This window comes from Polypterus senegalus, chromosome 2 (assembly GCF_016835505.1).
Source record: "Polypterus senegalus isolate Bchr_013 chromosome 2, ASM1683550v1, whole genome shotgun sequence".
Taxonomy (NCBI): Eukaryota; Metazoa; Chordata; class Cladistia; order Polypteriformes; family Polypteridae; genus Polypterus; species Polypterus senegalus.
In genome coordinates, this window is record NC_053155.1 from 9,016,931 (window position 1) to 9,039,393 (window position 22,463).

Genomic DNA, 22,463 nt, shown 5'->3' on the forward strand with positions numbered 1-22,463 from the left:
CACTCACCTTCATTTGCTCCATCGCCCTCCTCAACTCCTTTAGTTTCTTCTCTCTATCCTCAAGTCTCCTGTCAATTTCGTTCATGGTCTCATCCATCTGGTTCTGTTTGGAAATATAAGATGACATGTGTGGTCTAATTGGAATTCACTTTCACATTTTATTTCTTTTTCTGTTTTTAAGGCCTCAAATGTTTACAGCACATTTGTTTGACATTTCATGACACAGAGAGATTTACTTCAACAAATGTGAAGAATAATTGAACTGATTCAAGGTGGAGTTTGGGCTGGAAGAGCACCACAAACAACAAAGACAGCTTGTAGACACACTGGTGTACAAGTTAGTTCTTGAGATTGTGATCGGTATTTTAACGTCATTTTTCTTGCTTCTCCTTGAGTTTATAGGTAAGAGTTATTTTTCAGTCCTACTGTTTTGATACCTAAGCATTTAAGTCCAACATTTACTATTTATTTCAAGTGTAATAAAAGGTGCTATATTTTGGCGCCTGACCCAACACAGACTCACTCTGGAGGCACGTATAAAAGCCAAATAAACTTTTATTTTTCTTCACCTCTAGGGCACATCTTCTCCGTGTCCCACAGGCACAACACAGACCTAAAACAGACCACCTCAACACAAACACTCTTCCTCTTTGCACCACCAAGCATAGTCCTCTTCCTCCCGACTCTGGCCGCTGAGTGGTGGTTGCTTTTATAGTCCACCCGGATGTGCTTGATCACCGAGTTCCAGCTGCACTTCCGGGTGTGGCGAATACGCTGCCCATACAGACTCAGGATTCCCAGCTGCAGCACCCCCTGGCGGCACCTGCGGGACCCAACAGGGTTGCACCAAATTCCAATTCCCATGGATCCCTGTGGGAAACCGAGGCACTGCTCCAACCCAGGGGGGCGGCCATCTAGCGTCCAGGGCTGCTCCCCCTGAATATACAGTGAATACAGACCTCGGCTGTCTGCCACACAAGTTAGCTTAATTATATTAAATTCTTGTTGTATCTTTTTAATTCCATTTTGTGGATTCATTTTTTTGCTGCTGTCACTTGTTGTTATAGATGTGGCCGTGACCTGTGGCTCAGTAGCGTGCCGGTATCATGGCCGCCAGTGTTGTGTAAGTTCACACCTCACAAGAACTCCCTCAAAGTTCATTTTACGCAGATTAAAATGAATTCATTCATGTTCAGAGTTCACCATTTCAATTTTTAACTAGTTCATGTTCAGTTCATTTTATATTTGTTAAGGAGTGAAAATATATGACCCATGAGTTTACTTTTTTCAGTTTTGCATGCCTTATATTACAGTGTTCTTGAATAAAATACAATCATTTGTAGCTCTGCCACATAAATAAAAGTAAGTGTTTTTCTGCTGTCAACAACAACAACAACATTTATTTATATAGCACATTTTCATACAAAAAATGTAGCTCAAAGTGATTTACATAATGAAGAATAGAAAAATAAAAGACATAGTAAGAAATTAAAATAAGTCAACATTAATTAACATAGAATAAGAGTAAGGTCCGATGGCCAGGGTGGACAGAAAAAAAAAATCCAGACAGCTGGAGAAAAAAATAAAATCTGCAGGGATTCCAGACCACGAGACCACCCAGTCCCCTCTGGGCATTCTACCTAACATAAATGAAACAGTCCACTTTGTAGTTAGGGTTCTCATGGAAGGACTTGATGATGATGGTCATGCAGACTACTGGCTTTTCTGTCGATCGAGTGTTGTGGGGATTGTACTTACAGACTGAGATTGATAGCGGTGCTCCAGAGGTGGGACTTCCGGTTTCCTTTTTGTTCATTTTCAGGGATGAATTTGCATAAAGTGCACTGTTTAAAGGGAGAGAGGAGAGCCATGAAGAAGATGGGGGAAAATCGAATGAAGCAGATCAGTAACTGCCTGGGCCATGAGACGAAGTACAGGAACTTCTAAAGTGCTGACGGTTAGGTGGAAGTCAGGAATTCTTTTCTGACTGGTGAATTGATCGTTCCACTATTTCCCATGGATTCAGGTGAGCTTGTCGAAGAACTTACAGCTCATTATCATGGTGCAGACTGACTGTATAGCTTTTATGGCAAAGATTTTTTTGCTGTTAGGAGTCAGCATCTGTTAGGACTCTTCGTTTCACCTGCTGCCCACAGGGGTTGGAACTGTGGACTTACTTATGAGCTCTGGAAGGGGAACTGGGGGGAGGAATATTCTTATTGTATATAGATATATTTTTTTGTATCGTCCCACATAAGGTTTATTGTGGGTTGAGCAGAAGGGCATATGGAAGGGATTGTTTTTTTTCCGTCTTTTCTGTGATGTAATATATTCCTCATGTGTTTATGGAGATTGACCACTAGTCTTTTTTTTTTTGCACTATAAATGCTCTGGCATCAGGGGTGACTGAACATTTTAAATAAGGTGTGTATGGGGGGTCTACAGGGTGTGATATTGGCCTATCCTTTTTTAATCATCTGCCGCCAATTAGGACAGGTTACTGGTAACGATCATCTCGTGTCAGCATGGCAGGATGAATTGTTACAAATTATGAGCACTTTTTTATTTAAATACACTTTATTGAGTTATACCCAGCAACAAACACATACGGGACCTAAAAATAACCGGAATTTTGTTGTTGTTAGGTTGGTACTTGTAGTACGTGGTTGGGCGATGTAACTAGGGCTAGGGTGATCTAGTTACACTCCTCACTAGTCAGTCTGCCAAGTGCCATCAATCTGGAAGGTTGTGCTTGTGTTCAGTGAATTTTGTAAAAGTAGTTTTGTGCAAGCGTCGTTTTTTTACGATGGTCGATTATCGCAAGCAACGCGCGGCAGTGAAATTTTGTTTTCTTCTTGAAAAAAGTGTTGCAGAAACTATTGCTATTAAAACGGTATGACAACCCTGAACCACCCACCGTACTCACCGGATTTAGTTCTGTGTGATTTCTTTTTGTTTCCTCAAATGAAAAAGACTTGAAAGGAAGACGTTTTGCTGACGGTAAAACAAGAAACGACCAGAGCATTAAAGGGCATTAATTCAGACAAATTTATGTTTCGAACAATGGAACAAACGGTTAGATAAGTGTATTTCCGCCAATGGAGAGTACGTTGAAGGAGACTAATTGTAGTTTGTACAGAAAATTAAATTAAACACGTTTTAAAAATATTTCCGGTTATTTTTGGGTCCCCCTCGTATAACCATATATGTTAATATCCTCCATCCTCAAAAAAGAAAGTAAATAGATGCAAGTATACATATACATTACCAATCTATTTCCAACCGCGTGACAGAAATGGTGACTGTGGAATTAGCATGTGGGTGAACTAACCTATTACACTGCTGTTCAAAATTTGCGTCACATATTGGATGTCCAACGGGGAAAAATATAAAGTGGCCTCGTGAATGTTATCCCAAAAGCGAAAGCAGAGCTTCACTGTGTGCTCGTGTCAGTGTGGGTGCATCTTAAGTACAAGCAGGCAGACACAGACGGTGCCTATTTGATTTGACTTTATTTTTTCCGAATACAATTCAATTCAATTCAATTCTTTATTGTCATGTGTACAAATACAAGTACCATGTACAATGAAAGTGCTTGCATGTGCCTCCGCAGACAGTGAACAGAGATAACAAACACACAATAAATAAATAACTATAAATATATACAGTAAATAAATAAAACCAGAATCCTAGGAATAAATAGAGACAGTGGCAGAAGTATATGTGCAGGTAGCAGTGGAGGTGACACAAGGTTACCAATTGTTCATGAGTCTAATTGCAGTTGGGTAGAATCTGTTCCTGAACCTGGAGGTGTGCGTCCAAATGGACTTTAGTCGCTTCCCAGATGGGAGGAGGGTGAAAAGTGACAGTGCAGGGTGGCTGGGGTCCTGCCTGATACAGTTCACTTTTCTGAGACAGCGTGTAGTGTGGATGTCATGGATCGCAGGGAGCTGTGTGTCCATGATCTGCTGTTCTGTATTCACCACACGCTTCAGAGCTCTGCAGTCCTGAACTGAGCAGTTGATGTACCAGGATGTGATGCATCCTGTCAGGATGGAGTCCACAGTACACCTGTAGAATCTGCACAGGGTTGTGGGGGACACCCGGGCTTTACCCAGTCTCCTGAGGAAGTAGAGGTATTGTTGGGCTTTTATGACTACTGCTTCAGTGTGACTTGACCATTTAAGGTCATCAGTGAGGGTTACTCTGAGAAGCCTAAAGCTGCTGACCTGCTCCATAGCCTCACCTCCAATGTAGATGGAGCTGTGCTCTGTCGCCTGTTTGTGGAAATCCACAATCATCTCCTTAATTTTGCTAATGTTGAGGGTGAGGTTGTCCTGACACCATTCTGCCAGGAGTCTGGCCTCTTCCCTGTGGTATCGTCAGCAAACCTGAGGATGGTGTTAGAGCTGTACTTAGCTACGCAGTCAAGGGTATACAGAGAGTAAAGCAGGGGGCTCTGCATGCTGCCCTGTGGGATGCCAGTATTGATGAAGATGATGGAGGAGATTTTCCCACCAATACACACTTGCTGAGGTCTGCCGGTGAGGAAGTCCAGTACCCAGTTGCACAATGAAGAGCTAAGCCCCAGATCCAGGAGTTTAGTAATGAGCTGGGAAGGAATAACGGTGTTAAATGCAGAGCTGTAGTCCACAAACAGCAACCTGGCAATACACTTGCATAAAAATAAATGGCAAACAATTTTTACGAAAGTCTCACCCCTGCATTACAGGGTAAGGCAATACATTTAATCTGGACCTAAACCAGATCTAGAATGTCTCATAAAACTGAACTAGCTCACGTTCATGTTCTTCCCTTGCAAATACTGTATTTACGCGTATACCACGTGCACATTTTTCCCCAAAAATTAGCATTAGAAAATCAGGTGCGTGTCATACACGAGGAAATGTAATTCTGTAATGTTTACTTCTTCTGCTTGGGCTTCCTCACTTGCTCTCTCTCTTGCTCACTTGCTCACCCACTCGCACTTTGTCTCTTTCGCTCGCTTGCTAGCGTACTCACGCTATCTCTCTCGCTCACTTGCTCACACACTCGCACTTTGTCTCTTTCGCTCGCTTGCTCTCGCTCAACAGCGCTCTCATTCTCTCTATAAACGCTTCCTATACAATCACAACGCATGTCGTACATGGGGCAAAACTTTTTTTCTTTGTAAAAATTAGGGTGCATGTCTTACATGAGGGTGCGTGGTACACAAATAAACACAGTACTTTACGTTAAGTTCACCATTCTTAGAAAAATGAACTTGTTCAATTAATGTGCTGTTTTGCACTAGTTCAGGCACAACACTGAAGGCCACCACAGTGCACTTCCTGGTTATCTAAGGTTAGTGAGTGCAATTCTTTGCTTGACTTTTAGTGGTCTTGGTTTAGAATTTTGCCTTAGTTTTTGAATTACTATTCATCTTCTAGTTACTTATTTGACCAGTAGACCAGTATTTCACAAATAAACAAATGGAACTATGTAGATAGAGCAATACTTGAAAACTCAGGGGGACTTTCACATAAAATTATAAGATCTACAGCACAGTTCCACAGCTCAGACCTGTGAGCAACATTTTGAAGTGTCTGGCCATGTGGTTTTCTTAAGTAACTGAGATACTGTAAGTAAGGCCACTAAGACACAAGTGATTCTGATGAGTTCAGTCAGAAGTTAAACTTAAAGACTAAACAGGAGTTTGATGAGCTCAGATAAAGCTGGAAGTAAATCAAATAGTGGACATATTTAAAAAAAATACATTACAACAGAAGCCTGGAGAAATTAAACAACATTTAAAATGTAATTGTAGAAATATGAAAGCATGTGAATGTTAACCAACACAAACTTCAGTTATAAAAATGGGCCAATGAGTTGCTACAGGGTGGGTCATTTTATCGACCATATTCAGCATTGATTACCAATGAAGTGACTGCCATGAAACAACTGAGAATTGAGCAGGAAATTGAGATGATAAGATAAGCAGGACCTGCAAGACAAACCCAGGTGGTACAGCCAAGGGTGCAAATCGGTTGACAGAAGATAAACTGGTAATGAAGTGACACCATTGGGTAAGAAGGCCTGAAGGAGAACATGCTACAGAGGTGCTCCAGGTGGTAATTGACCTAATTAGGCTGCACTTCCGGGTGTGGCTGCATTACCACCCACATGGGCACAGGAAGCCTTGCAGCTCCCCCTGGCGGTGGCCACAGAGCCCAACAGGGATGAGCTCCAGTGTAACATAATTGTGGCCCCGATGCAACACCAGGGGGGCTGCCACCAAGTGTTCCGGGGGACGTAATGTGCATCCCATGGCTGCTTCACCGGATCCAGTGCCAAAGGGGTGTCCTGGTCAGGCATTGGTCCCGACTGTCCGCCACAATAGATTACTTTCTAACATACACAGGCAAAATTTAAAGGAATAATTAATTTGGAGAGCATAGAGATAGAAGTGCTACTAGCATTAGGCTAAAGGCTAAAATGAAATATACTGGTGGGAGCAGACAACACTCAAGAGTGCTTAAGGAAATGAATGATTAGGTAAACCTTCACAACAAATTTTTCAGAACTCACACATCTTAGACATTGTTGAAGGCCAGAAGCTTGCAAATCTTTTACCATTTTAGAAAAATCTGATTGGATTTCAGAGATTAGAGCCATTGTATGGAAAGATGCAGATGATACAACTTCATATTTTCTTTAATCAACTCTACCTCAAATTAAAACTTTAATTGAAGCATTTCCTTTAATGTGTGCAAGTTGTTGAAACTTTTCTTTAGGAAACCTGACTGACTTTCCTAACCTTCTCCGAGTATCTGCCGGAATTTGCTATGGTAGGATCTCCATAGTTCATCAGTTCTAATCACACAGCGCTCGCCTATGTGATTTGAGGTAGCACACATTTTCAGATGATGCCATGTATTTTAAAGGTAGGTGTGACAATAACAAAATGAACCAAAAATAAAAAACACCCATACACAGTAATAAGGTGTGAAGTGCAGTCTAACTCAACTCTAAATTGTATATCTCACACATTTCTGTAAGCTGTAACTATCCCAAGTGTTTCAAGTAAAGGTTGTAATGATGAACTCCTTCATCAGACACCTCAGCCTCATCCATCCATCCTTTATCTAACCCGCTATATCCTAACAAAACGGTCACGGGGGTCTGCTGGAACCAATCCTAGCCAACACTGGGCGCAAGGCAGGAAACAAACCCTGGGCAGGGCACCAGCCCCCCGCAGACCTCAGCCTCATTGGATTATAAATTCTGCTGGATTCTTGCCAAAAATTCCAAAATATAGCAAAGATATTGTCATTCATCTCTAACAAATGCTCATGCCTCATCTAAAGATAGCAGTAGAGTGTTGTACCGTGTTAGCCATAGACTGATACAGGAGAAAGTAGGGTGAAATGACACCTTTTATTGGCTAACTAAATAGATAACAAATGCAAGCTGTCGAGGCAGCTAAGGCCCCTTAAAGATGACAGGCATTTCAGGATGTTTGGGGAGAGCTGGGCTATATTAAATTAAGCAAATTCTAAAATTTAACACTAAAGGGAATCTAAATGAACTGATAGTCAAAAAAGGATGACATAAACAGTCCTTGCTATGATTCATATCAAATTAAAAAATAGAAAACCAGCCAACAAAACAATATTACAGTTCAAAATATTGTTTGCTAAATGTTTACATGCTTTGAAATACGGCTATTTTGATTGACAACGCTATTATAACTTATTTGTGAAAGATGGATATCAGCAAGAGTGAAAGGGAAGGTCTACTGGACGGTAGTGAGACCAGCTATGTCATATGGGCTGGAGACGGTGGCACAGGGGCAGAGCTGGAGTTAAAGGTGCTAAAATTTGCATTGGGTGTAACGAGGATGGACAGGATTAGAAATGAGGACATTAGAGGGTCAGCTCAAGTTGGACGGTTGGGAGACAAAGTGAAGAGGAGAGATGGTGGGTATATTGGGAGAAGGATGTTAAGGAGGGAGCTGCCAGGTAAGAGAAGAAGAGGAAGGCCTAAGAGGAGGTTTATGGATGTGCTAGAGATAGGACATGTAGGTGATGGGTGTAACAGAACAAGATGACAAGGACAGGAAGATATGGAAGAAGATGATCTGCTGTGGCAGGTCCTAACAGGAGCAGCTGAAAGAAGAAGAAGAAGATTTGGCTGATGCATTTATCAAAGGTGACTTACAAGATGTGAGATCCAATTGGATCCATTTCGTTTTCCAGTTCAAGCAGATACAGGTAAAATAACTTGCTCAAGGTCACACAGTGGTGTCAGTAGTGGGATTTGAACCCACAACCTCAAGATCTAAAGCCCAAAACCTCAACCACTACACCTCACACTATAACGAGAACGCAGCTAGAGCTGTTAGAACTTACTGAGAACTACCTTTCCTTTACAAATGAAGAAGTGGCAGTCATAAAAGTAGCAGTGGAACAGTTTAATGTGATAACCTGCCTGTGACTCCTCTAAATGGGGGGATTTTACATAGTTTAAAGTGCTCGAATTTAAATAGAACTGTAATGTTAATTTTCAGACCTCCAGGGTGGAATGGGTTTTAAATACTGGAGCTCATAATATTACATCTGAATGTTATGTTAGATAAGCGTAGTATTAAATGAGTAAATTGTGTGACCAGACCGTAGCTACACTATGCAGCTCGCAAAGGTAAACCAACATTATGTTTAATTTAATTACGTGTGTGTTTAGTCTAGAATCTAATAAAAGATATAGGAGAAAGTGTGAGAGAATAATTTAGATGTAACATAATATAATTAAAATGTAATAGTATTTTTGTTTGCAGTGTGTATATTTCTCTACAGCAGATTGTGGGCTGTTTTAAAAAACAGTTAAAGGCTTTTCTATTTTAGGAAAGCATATTAACAAAATTGCCTCCAATCATTGTGTTATGTTAGTATTTATCTTGTTGTGTCTTTGTTAATTTTTTTTTTATGCAGCACTTTGAGGTTTACTACAAATGTAAAGTGCCTTATAAAGAAAATGAATTATTATTATTATTATTATTATTATTATTATTATTATTATTATTATTATGTTAAAAAAAACTAGATGAGACCCAAGTGGCTCCTTCTTCAGGCAAGATGTCATCCAGAAACTGGAGTTCCCTGTATTTATATAGACACCAGGACAGATACAACATTGGAAAACCCTTTAAGTGAGACATCTTAAATGAACAAAATTAATAGACCTCTTCAGGTTAAGATTCATTTAGCAAGAGAGGAAAACACTGGATGGTCAAGATCTTTGGATAAGATGACTGCCAAGCAAAGTCTTTTGAGGTTTCTGATGAGATTTTACATACAATGTGGGCCTGTAGTCAGGCTGTCTGTCAGTCTGAGAGATGCAAACAATCCTCATATCGGGCCATGGAAATCTCGTCTCTATTCACGTCATGTTGTAATGTATTAAATTTTAGCATGAGTTTAACTTCCCATTCTTTTCTCTCTTGCTGTGTTTTGAAGTTGCCCATAAGCCCTGTGACTTTATAGACCTTCTCACAGTGTCCATGGCTGTGGAAGTGGGCAACTACAGGAACATCACTGTTGTCATGATTGATGTGGCACCTGTGGAAATTCATTCTCTGGCTAAGTGTTTGTCCAGTTTCTCCCACACAGAGTGCAGTGTCAGGACATTTCATGCAGAGAATGAGGTGGACCACATTAGATGATCTGCAGGAAAATGGCCCCTTTATGTGATGTTCTAGTCGGTAGTGTGGTATAACTACACAGCCTGTATTAGAAATGTGAGCACATGCTTAATGTCTTTTCTGTCAGTCAGTCAGGGTCAAGAGGGTCTGCAGGAGCCAATCCCTGCCAGCACAGGGCACAAGGCAGGAACAAACCTCGGGCAGGGCACCAGCTCACCACAGTACACACACCCACACACACTAAGGCCAATTTAGGATTGCCAGTGCACCTAACCTGCATGTCTTTTGGACTGTGGGAGGAAACTGGAGCACCCGTAGGAAACCCACACAGACACGGGGAGAACATGCAAACTCCACACAGGGAGGACCCAAGAAGTGAACCCAAGTCTCCTTACTGTGAGGCAGCAGCATTACCTCTGCGCTACCATGCCACCCGATCTTTTCTGTATAATTATTAATATCTCTTCTATATATAAAAAAAATCCCTGGAATGGAAAAGCAAGGCGATGATACGTGATCTTCTTGGAAGTTCTCTAAAGACATTTTAAAGACCCACGAGACAAAAAAGACGGCCACGGAGTGTCTCATGGGGACCGTAAACATAAGTTTCTTGCAAGACATACCCTTCTTATCAAATAATACCACGGACAGACAGCAAAACATTCAGTCATGTAAAGTCATGTGGCACATACAGATCCTGTGCTCTCAGCAAAGGAGAAAGAGCAGCGCGAAGAAAAGAGACCCAAGGCGCGATACACATGCAGAGAAAGGTACAGAATATGAAAGCAGTAACAGACGAAAGTATAGTAGTGTCCCAGCCAAGATGAAGCCTTTTTTGTTTTAAGTGACTGTTAAGTCCGCTCGAGGGAGGGCAGAGTGCAGCACGGCAGACTGATAGCTGGGTGCTGATTGATGCGGTAAGGGGGAGGCGAGACCAGTGGGAGGAAAGGTTGGAGAGGGTGCTAGAAAGTTGTGTTTGGGGTTACGCAGTCGCCGATTGTTAAAGTAGAACTTTATTACGTCATTTGCTACAGTATTAAAAAAAAGAGAGCACATTCGCATTGACGCAAACAAAAGGAAATTAGTTTAAGTCAGAGAATTTCAGAAACGGGGTTTAGCTCACATGCAAAAAAAAATTATTAACTGCTGATGATTTTGATCATTTTGTCTGTGCTGAAATTCCAAACAGAGAAACCAATCCTAAATTATGGTACAAAGTCATTAAACACAAGTCTCACAGACCTCATTTAAAAGATTCAGCAAATTGGGACATGAAAGATTCCAAATATTGTTTTTACAGAAGTTCTGAAATAAAAGTGAAACTAATGAAATAGCAACAATTCAAAGAAAGAAAAATCTTACAAGTGTGTATCCAGAAAACCAAACATGGGGGTTGGAGAGCGAAGTGAGCAGGGGGCAAAGCCCCCTAGTATTATATAAAAAAAAACATGAGATGAGAAATTGTCCCTGGTGTGTGCTTGGTGTGTGGGTGTGTGTGTGTGTGTGTGTGTGTGCACCCTTGCCCGGGATTTATTTCCTGCCTTGCGCCCTGTGTTGGCTGGGATTGGCTTCAGCAGACCCCCGTGACCCTGTGTTAGGATATACAGTAGCAGACTGGATAATGAATGGATGGATGGAACTTGGGACGAGACGAGACCTGTTCAGAGAGACGAGACGTAACTTTCTCAGAGAGACACTTTCATGTCCCGCAACACTAGACTTTATGCGAAGAGATTTAACCACGCCTGGGGCAGGAAATGAAAGACAAAGAGTAGATGACAAAGTAGAACATCATAAAGAATTCAAAAACGTTAGTGCGGTACACATGCAGAGCAGGTTAGAGATAATGGAAGTAGGAAAATTTGAAAGTCTCAAAAAAAAATGATAGTAAAGATAGCATTAGTGCAAAGAAATGGAAAATATTCCTCGATGAAATAACGGAACAGCGAAAAGAGATCGAATACTGTTTGAGGATGTCTGGGGGAGAAGAGAGACAAGGCAGTGAGACAAAAGGACAGCTGCTGTACAGGCTTTTAAATGTTTAAAGTGCCACATGACATGCAGATGACATGTCACGGCAGCAGCATCAAGCCAACAGATGATCGAGCAAAGAGGAGCTAAAAAAAAAATGTATTTATTTCCCATTGTATCAGCGTTTAAGAGGGGGTTACAGAGTAGCAACCACATCTCTTTGGGATGCGTTCAGCCCCTCTTTCTTCACAACAGCACATAGCATGGAGCGGGGGTCTGGGAATTGGCAAGCAAAGTCCCCTAGCTGACGACGATGTGGGTTCTGGCTCCACGCTCCCATCTGATATTCGGAAGCCCTTGAACTCAATACCGTCGGTAATGTCACTGATGAGCTGGACAGTGAGACAATAACAACTGAGCAGGGGGATGGTAACAACAACAAAACAAAGTGTTCATAAAGTGCAGTGATTCCAAAGTTTCATAAATAAATAAATAACCCTTTAAGAAAATGTGGAGGTTAAAACCACTACAAAAAACAATCCTTTAAAAACGAGGTTTAAACATTCAACAGGAAACAGTCTATAAAGAAGCCCGGTGCTTTTTTTTTTTAAACTAGTGTCTCTCCTGCTTCACCCATCTGGGCCCCGCAACAAGGGAGACGCTCTTTCTCTGCAGCTGACCTTTGTGCCTGCCTCTGCTGTCAGTTGCCTTACCGATCCTTGGCTCCGGTCGGCTCCTCTGGACTTGGGAATTCCCCACGGCCAAGGCTCTCATGCAGGGAACACCACGTCCCAAGTCCTGACTCCCGCTACCTTCTGCGGAGAGTCCTGCGCCTTCCGCTCACTCCTGCCCTCCGAAGCAAACTCTGCGGGAGCGACCACAACCACTTCTTCTCCCAGGTGTTGGCCAAACACCCAGGCTGCCTTCAGGAACCTGCGATCGCTCGCCCACTTCCTGCTTCATTGACTTGCTCTGTCTCTCCTTACTGCTTCCTGCCGCCAACCTCCATTTCCTTCTCTTTCTCTGATCTTTCCTTTTTTTCTTTTTTTCAGATCCGATCTATATCCTCCCAACTGACTCACGCTTCTTTAATCTAGTGAGAGGCCATTGCAGCTGTAGCACAATAGCCACGGGAACAATCACGGATGTGGGCAGTCCCTCACCTGTGCACTCGGTGAGAAATGCCCACACCGCAGATCGACCCGCGGCTTGCTATGGCCCAACTCCCCCTCGCTAAGCCGCCGCGAGAGCGGTGATTATTTATGTAAAAACTGGCCTTTGCTAAATGAGCTGTGGACCCACAACACCACATTAGTTCAGGAATAATACTGAGATGGTCACGTAAAGAATGTACCAGAAGAAAGGCTGATGTAATATACAAAAATGTACTAAAATAAATAAAGTATCTATCTATCTATCTATCTATCTATCTATCTATCTATCTATCTATCTATCTATCTATCTATCTATCTATCTATCTATCTATCTATCTATCTAATCATCTAAAGGGCAACTAAGAGATGACTAAGAGATCAGCAGATGTCCTATAAACGAGAATGGACAGTTGTTATAGGCACAAAAATTTCAAGGGCAGTAGCTCAACTCAAAGGTATAAGAAGAACCAGAGAAATAATAAGATTGACTTTTATTTTATATGTCTTTTGGGTATACGCTGATGAGCCAACCAGAGTAAATGCATGTATTGATTGACACTGCTATGTAAATTAATTTGCTTATAAAACAGACCTCTACTCTTTAATATTTTGACCAGGCTGTAATAGGCTGCTTGTGAGAATGCTCCCTCTTCTTGAAGTGACATTAAAAGATGAATAGAACGGTTCTTCTCCTGCCTGGTTTCTAAAAGTAAGAGGTTCTAAATTTAAGATAAGATTCTATTAATATGTCTAAATTTAATTTCTTCCACAAAAGACAAATGCAAGCAGAGGACAAGAAGTGGTAACAAACAGGCGACTGAGCTCAACAATGACACAGTCCAGTCAAGGCCACAGGATGAGAGAGCAGATAACGGGTGAATGAAGAAAAGTAATGAGGGGCAAGTGAGAAGGGAATTGAAGATCAGAAGACATGGTGGGCAAGTAGTTTGAGATAACTGTAGAAAAGGAATCCACTAGATCTGTTATTCCTTTGAGCCAAAAAAGCTAATCAAATTGATGGGAATAAAAATGTATTCTAACACAGCATTGAATCCTGGGATGCAAATAAACATGCTAATGCAGAGAACTCTGGGAGAAAAATGAAAATGTGCAGCAACCAATAGGCAGAGGTATTATCTTTTAGAAAGGTTTATGTTTAAGCTTTGATAAGCTACTCAAGATGTCTGCTTGTAATATGAAATAAGGGCTTTTGGGGACTTGTTTCTTAACTTGTACCTCACAATTAGCTTAAAGTAACTTATGGTTGACAGAAAAGAAAGACCACCAAGGGTAAGTTCTCAATCCTCTGATTTTTGACTAATATCATTGACTGCAAATAGCCATCAAGCTACGATATAAAAAAAGGTGAGGCAGACAATATGCCTAAATTTCAGAATGGTGCAATGATTTGGATTTTTAATACGAGAACACAGTGCCTGCCATGCAAAGGCGCACAGCAAACAACATGCTGTCTAAAGACAAAGCACAAGATTGAATCAAGCCTGCTTCATCACTGCACATCTTTTTAAAGAATGACTTAGCTGGACTCTTTAAGTTATGTGGATTGTCTCTATCCTGGTTATACTGAGCCAAAGCTTGGTGTTTTGGGCACTGTTTTGAATTGTTCATGTTGTCGGTTTGACATCTAGTATTAAATTGCTGGCAAATAATCTTAAATAATGAAATAATGAATCTTGAAACGCAGGCACGGTTATTTTAAGATATTTGAAAATGTATGTGAGATGATATGTGATGAAATCCATTTGAGATATATCAAAATATATTGCAGATATCTTAAAATGTAAAGGAAATTATTCCTTAAATATTTCCTCATTGAAACCTTCCTTGTTTATAGATTTCATCTGCCCCACTGTGCTTGTCTGAGTGATCTGTTATTTGTTTAGCTCTTTTAAAGGTGGTTGATCAGACCTTGTGGAACATGCCTTACATGTTTGTCCAGATGTGAGCTTCTCTTAGAACTGTACAGTCATTTCATGCGAGTGATGAGAAAGCTGAAGGTTGGAGGCATCTCTCTGGATCCTACTGAGGTATTTTGAAGCTGTTTGGTTGATTTGAGCAGCCCTTTCAAAGGTAGTTCTTCTAGTAAGTCCCATCTCTTGAGGCGTCTCCTGGCCTTTGAAAAGGTATTCTGTAGTCTAGCCCTTATCAGGGAAGTCCCCTCTTAAGGTAGTCTTGCTTGCTGTCTTTGGAAGCTGAGGTCACCAGCCTTGGCCATCTTGTTTGGTTTAATTTGTGTGCTTGAGAGACAACTGATGAAGGGATGTCATGGGGTGTACGTACGTGTGAATCAAGGCCCATTATTTAAACATTTGATGTTTACACTTGTCTAAAAAAGATTAGAAGTTAAAATTACCTTTCATGGGCACTTTCACGCTGCTGGGCTACATGCATTACTCATCATTGAATTATGTCATTTTTTAATTGACCTCGCTGTAAATTAACATCCTGCCATGTTGATGCCTGATTTTAATATTCACATTGTTGTAGAAACTGACACTTTAGCAAATGTTTATAAAACTTCTGCCAAATTGTTATACATCAGGTGGTACTATCAGTCAAGGTGTTGACCTTGTAAATGATCTTAATATCCCACCACATAAAATTATCTCTGATGACCAGTTAAGGACCTACTTGTTTATTTAATAAAGTGAGTAGTACTAGGGTGTTGTACCGCGTCAGCCATTAGGAATGTAATGAGAAGTCAAGCCAAATGACACCTTTTATTGGCTAACTAGTAAGATTACAATATGCAAGCTTTTGAGGCCACTCAGGCCCCTTCTTCAGGGAAGATGTAACACAGAAACTGGAGTTCCCTGTATCTATATAGACACCAGGACAGATACAACATTGGAAAACCTTTTAATCTCTTTAAAATTAAATTGCAACAAAACTGAACTCCTGCAAATTGGGACTAAAATGCAACTTAATAAAATTAGCTCCTTACCAGTCCATCTTGGTGGTGATCTCATCAGAGCTGCCTCTACTGCAAAGAATTTTGGTGTCATTTTTGATTCCTCCCTTTCTTATTCCGCCCACATAAACCACATTAAGAAACTTTCTTACTTTCACCTCCATCACATATCCCATGTTTGCTCCTTCCTCTCCTTTTTTAATGCTGAGAAACATGTCCTTGCTTTTATCATATGCCGCATCAATTATTATAACTCGCTGCTGGCAGGTGCCCTTCTAATCTTATATCACAGCTCCAGCTTATTCAAAACTCGAATGCAAGAGTCCTGACTCGAACCAGCAGCAGCGAGCACATCACACCCATCCTGCTCCGTCTTCACTGGCTCCCCGTGTCTTACAAAATCGAATATAAAATCTTACTAATAACCTACAAAGCCTTAAATAACCTCGCGCCAAACTACATCAGTGACCTTCTCCATCACGATGTGCCTGCCCGCCCACTAAAGTCCTCTGATTCTGGTAATCTTGTTGTGCCCCACACTAATCTACACTCCATGGGTGACAGCAGGGCCTTCAGCTGTATAACGCCCAGACTCTGGAATGACCTACCGAAATAAATCAGGTCAGCTGACTCCATGAATTCTTTTAAAAAACAACTCAAAACTCATCAGTTCAGGAAGGCGTTTAGCTCTACTTGACTTTATTACACTTCCCTTACCCTTTTTCTTGATAAATTTCAGTCGGGTTTTAGAACAAATCACAGCACAGAAACTGCACTCGTTAAAGTAATAAATGATTTGCGAGTGAATGCAGACAGAGGCCATTTATCTGTTCTCATCCTCTTAGATCTGAGTGCTGCATTTGACACCATTGATCATAATATTCTTAGAAATCGCCTTAGTCAATGGGTGGGTCTCTCTGGCAGGGTCTTAAATTGGTTTGAATCCTACCTGACAGGGAGAAAATTTTTTGTTAGTTGTGGTAATCACATCTCAAAGACACATGATATCCGATATGGTGTTCCACAAGGCTCTATCCTGGGTCCGCTGCTCTTCTCAATCTACATGCTTCCGTTAGGTCAGATTATCTCAGGGCACAACGTGAGCTACCACAGCTATGCTGATGACACACAGCTGTACTTATCAATAGCACCTGATGACCCCAATTATCTTCATTCACTAACACAATGTCTGACTTGTATCTCAGAATGGATGAATAGTAACTTTCTCAAGTTAAATAAAGAGAAAACTGAAATCTTAGTGATTAGCAATAATGGATTCAATGAGGCTATTAGAAATAAACTGGATACATTAGGATTAAAAGTCAAGACGGAGGTAAAAAGCTTAGGGGTAATTGTTGACTGTAATCTGAATTTTAAATCGCATATTAATCAGATCATTAGGACAGCATTTTTTCACCTAAGAAACATAAGTAAAGTTAGACCTCTTATATCACTGAAAGATGCTGAGAAATTAGTTCACGCATTTGTTTTCAGTAGACTAGATTACTGTAACGCACTCCTCTCAGGACTACCCAAAAAAGACATAAATCATTTGCAACTAGTGCAGAATGCAGCTGCTAGAATCCTAACTAGGAAAAGAAAATCCGAACACATTTCTCCAGTTTGAGTGTCACTACACTGGTTACCTGTGTCATTCAGGATTGACTTTAAAATTCTGCTTATGGTTTATAAAGCCTTAAATAATCTCGCTCCATCTTATATATCGGAATGTCTGACACGTTATACTCCAAATCGTAACCTTAGATCCTCAAATGAGTGTCTCCTTAGAATTCCAAGAGCTAAACTTAAAAGAAGTGGTGAGGCGGGCGGCCTTCTGCTGCTATGCACCTCAAATCTGGAATAGCCTGCCAATAGGAATTCGCCAGGCTAATACAGTAGAGCACTTTAAAACACTGCTGAAAACACATTACTTTAACATGGCCTTTCTATAACTTCAATTTAACTTCACTTTAACTTAATCCTGATACTCTGTATGTTTCAATTCATCATAATATCTATTCATGGTGGCTCTAAAATCGGTACTGACCCCTACTCTCTTTTTCTGTTTCTTTTTCTGGTTTCTTTGTGGTGGTGGCCTGCGCCACCTCCACCTACTCAAAGCTTCATGATGCTCCAACAATGATGGACTAAAAGCCAGAAGTCCACATGACCATCATCAAGCCCTTCCGTGAGAACCCTAAATCCAAAGAGGACTGTTTCATTTATGTTAGGTAGAATGTCCAGAGGGGACTGGGAGGTCTAATGGTCTGGAATCCCTACAGATTTTATTTTTTTCTCCAGCCGTCTGGAGTTTATTTTTTTGTTTTTTCTGTCCCCCCTGGCCATTGGACCATACTCTTATTCGATGTTAATTATTGTTGATTTATTTTGTTTTCTTATTGTGTCTTTTATTTTTCTATTCTTTATTATGTAAAGCACTTTGAGCTACTGTTTGTATGAAAATGTGCTATATAAATAAATGTTGTTGTTGTTGTTGTTGTTCTCTCAGTTTACCTCCATGTCAAGATGCTCATGTAACCTGTATGTATGTGTGTGTGAGACCATCAATTCTGTTATCTGTTCGGCTTTCTCTGAATTTACTGTCTTCATCTTCTTTATTTATTTATCTGGTTTAGTACAATGCTATATACTGTATACCCTCCCGTTCTCAAGTGCCTTGAGCATGGGAAAGGTGTTATATAAATAAAATGTATTATTATTATTTATTATTATTAAGTGAGAAATCTTAAATGTAAAAAATTAATAAACCTTTTCAGGCCAAGATTCATTTAACAAGAGAGGAGAACAATGTCTAGTCAAGATCTTTGGATAAGATAACTGTCCAACAAAGTCTTTTGAAGTTTCAATACAATGTCTGTCAGTCAAGAGATCGAAACAATCCTCACATCTGGCCATAAAATTCTCATCTCTATTCAAACCATTTTTTAATGTGTTCAATTTTAGCACAAGTTTGACTTCCCATTCTTTTCTCTCTAGCTATGTTCTGAAGTTGCCCATAAGCCCTGTGACTTTAAAAACCTCACAGTGTCCATGGCTGTAAAAGTGGGCTGCTACAGGAACATCTGTGTCACCAGGCTTGATGTGGCACATGTGGACATTAATTCTCTGGTGAAGTGTTTGTCCAGTTTCTCTCACACAAAGTGCAGTGTGAGGATATTTCATACAGAGAATGAGGTGGACCACATTAGATGATCTGCAGGAAATTGATCCCTTTAATGCAATGTTCTAGTTGGCAGTTTGGTATAACTACACAATCTGTATTAGAAATGTGAGCACACGTTTGACATCATTTCTGTATTATTATTACTATTATTATATAAAAAAAAAAAAAACTTGGAACGAGGTAAGACCTGTTTAGACAGACGAGATGTGACTTTCTCAGAGAGACACTTTCACGTCCCACGAGACAAGACTTTGTATTAGAAATGTGAGCACACGTTTTTAGGGAGATGTGCCATTTTCTGTTGGTTCACTTAGGGAGCTTCAGACAATTAGTTAGTGGCAGAAGGTTTGGCAGTTGTCTGTATGCCAGGAGGGGAGGTTCAAATGGCTGAAGTTCTTTTATAATTTTTCAAAGTGCTTCAAGATGTTGGTTATAGGACATTTATCCTGCAAAGTTACTTAAAAATCTATGCACATTGAAAATTCATCGCCTTCATTTTGAAAAAGCTTGACATTTGACTATAATGTGTCGTTTAACTAAAGAGGCCTCTTTAAACCAACAGTGATCAAGGCACAAAGAAACTCATCTCAGTTTACTACAAGCACTCTGCTCACTTGAGCTGACATGAAACCTTGGCTTTTTCATCCTGGGCTGTTTCATGCCTTGCAGTCATTCTCATCAGGATAGGCCTCACTTCCCTACAAGCCAATTCAGACTCACCAAAGGAATGAGCAGATTTCACTACCAAACTACATTTACGTATCACTTCATGATTTGGACTTTTTGTTTCTAATAAACACTAAACCCCACTCACTTTTTTTTCTTCTCTTTCTGCCTCCAGTGCAACCATTTCATGATGGTTGTGTTCAGTCATTCCGCACATTAAGCAGATGCAAGTCTCCTCAGTTTTGCAATATATTTCCAAGCATTTCTGATGTTTTGCACAGAATTTCTCCTTCAGATTTCCATCAGGATCAGTCAGCTTGTGGTCCTTCCAGGCTGCTATTTCAAAGTGAGGCTGCAGGTGAGTCTGACAGTAGGAGGCCATGCAGGTCAGGCAGGTCTTCACTGCTCTGAACTTCTTCCCAGTACAGGCGTCACACTTCACATCTCCAGGGCTGGCATAATTCTGAGACAGAGCAGGTGGAGAAGGAGAACTAGTTGCTGTCTTTAATTTCTTGACAACTTCATTCAGCACAGTGTTTTTTCGCAGCACAGGCCTCGTGGCGAAGTTCTCTTTACACTGAGGGCAGCAGCACTCTTGGCTCTGATCCCAGCAGTCCTTGAGGCACTTCAGACAGAAACTGTGACCACAGGGGATTGAGACGGGGTCAGTCAGGGTCTCCACACACAGCAAGCAGATGAACTCATCCTGTAAATCACACAGCTGGGCTTCGACCATTGCAGTCTGAGGAGAGGCAGGCAGAGAGAATCAGTCAGACAAACAAGGAAGTGACTTGTGAAGAAACAAAAGTGAAAGTTTGTCTTCACTTGGTGAGAAGGAGGAAGAGATTTAAAGGGAAATCTTTAATGTGAGCCTCACTTAGTGAAAATCACAATGTGACATTAGGATTTACAGTAACAGTACCCCAGGGTGCCTGTTAAAGTCGAACTTACGTCAGTATTTCTCATTTATTTATACTCCAAGCTCAGTGCACATGTGCAAATGGAATTAAATGAAAATGAAACACAACACATAAATCAGGTAGAGACAGGTTTGTCTTGTAATGGCCAGGCAGACTGGATCTCTTAAGCAGATGATTCATTATACTGCTAGATTCTTCAGTTCAGACGTGGATTATGACTGGGAGAATGGTTTCGAAATGGCTGGGACTCACATAGAAACCATCCTTCTTTCTCATCTCATCGGAGATCAGAAGGCAGCAGCAGAAGCCATTCAATTACTGAAAACTCAAAACCCCTGGTACTGTGATGGGTCCACCCCACATGTCTCCCTAGGTAAAACAAGATGTGGGTCCATGGGTTATGCAACAAGAAAATAGGTCAGATTGGCAGCAAGTGACGGAAGGAGTATGGAAGTCGAATGATGGTACGAGGAAGTTGTATTTCTTGTTACAAGTGGGAGTAGTGCGGAGATTGCTTGAGACAGGCTCTACTTTTACACCACATGATCAGTCCAAATTTTCGTGGTTGGACTGCATTTCACATTATCTATGGGATAAAGGGAAAAATTTTGGCCGGATAAATGGATTTGAACCTCTCGTTGTCCACCCAAAGTCACATTACAGACATTACAAGGCACAGTATCCACTCTCTAGAGAGGCAGAGGATGGCATAGCCAGGGTACATTTTGAATTGGTAGCCAAAGGTGCAATTGTTGAAATGTCTTACTAGTGAATTCCCCTATTTTACCTGTAAAAGAGGCTTATGGGTCCTGGCGGTTTGTACAGGATTTGCAGTCAGTGAATGCAGCTGTTCATCCAAGAACTCCCATTGTTCCCAACTCCACTATTGTTCGTTCCACAATTCCTTCGACTGCAAGCTGGTTTTCTGTCATTGATTTAGCTAATGCTTTCTTTTCTGTTCCTGTTCACTCTGTTTCTCAGTATCGGTTTGCTTTTACTTGTCAGGCTAAACGCTTGACATGGACGTTTAGGCCACAAGGTTACACTGAGTCACCTATGTGTGTCTATGGTCGGGAAGAAGCTTGAATTCTTACCTAGTGTCTATGGTAAGGAAATAGCTTGCAACCTTAAGTGCTACTTGCCTGAGGGGGGAAAGAGTACTCATTCAATACGTGGATGATCTGTTGCTTTGTTCAGATGCAAGAGGGTGTGAAATGCACACAACAAAAACTTTCTGAATTTTTGGCCGAAAAATGGACACAAGCTGTAGCTGTTTAAGCAAAAAGTGCACTTGGTCGTATGTTAACACCTGGGGAGAGATCTCTTTCAGACAAAAGAGTTGAAGCTATTCAGAAAATGCCTAGGCCATGAGACAAAGCACAAGTTGCTCTCACTATTAGGATTTGCCCCATGGGAAGAGATTAGCCTTGACTGATAAAATCACTTGGACGGAGGAGGCAGAGAAGGCTCTGACTGATCTCAAACCAGCTTTGATGATAACTCCTGTTTTGGGTATACCCAACTGTAGGAAAATATAGGTGGACGAGAGACATGGTTTTATGACTGTGGTCCTGACACAAGACCATGAAGACAAAAAGATACCTATTGCTTACTTTTTAAGAAGACTGGAAGTGGTGGCGGTGGCCCTGCCTGTCCGCTTGAGAGCTATAGTGGCTCCTACAGAAGCAGTGCTTTCCTGTGTCGATGTTGTGTTATTGTGTTCTCTTGTTGTCCGTGTGCCACATGCTGTACATTCCATTCTTGTGCAAGCCAGGACTTCACATTTAACATTTACATGTCTCACTCATTATCAAAATGTTCTACTCACACTGGCAAATGTGACAATCGAAAGGTGCTCCACATTAAATCCTGCGACACTATTGCCAGTGGACACTGACGGACAGTCGCATGATTGCAAAGAAGTTATTCAAATGGTGACAAAACCCAGGCCTGATTT

General features: G+C 41.0%; 1 protein-coding gene across 2 annotated transcripts in view; it reads right to left on the reverse strand.

Annotated features, from left to right (window-relative positions):
• The window catches only part of LOC120522307 (tripartite motif-containing protein 16-like), a 34,489-nt gene extending 14,088 nt beyond the window's left edge, over positions 1-20,401 (reverse strand). For both annotated transcript variants that reach the window (XM_039743347.1, XM_039743344.1), the window contains exons 1-2: positions 19,735-20,401; positions 8-103 (exon numbers count right to left, since the gene is read on the reverse strand). In XM_039743347.1, coding sequence (XP_039599281.1) covers positions 8-103; positions 19,735-20,322 — 684 coding nt within the window. In that variant the 5' untranslated portion in view covers positions 20,323-20,401. The remainder of the gene's footprint in view (positions 1-7; positions 104-19,734) is intronic.
• Positions 20,402-22,463: the final 2,062 nt, after the last annotated feature.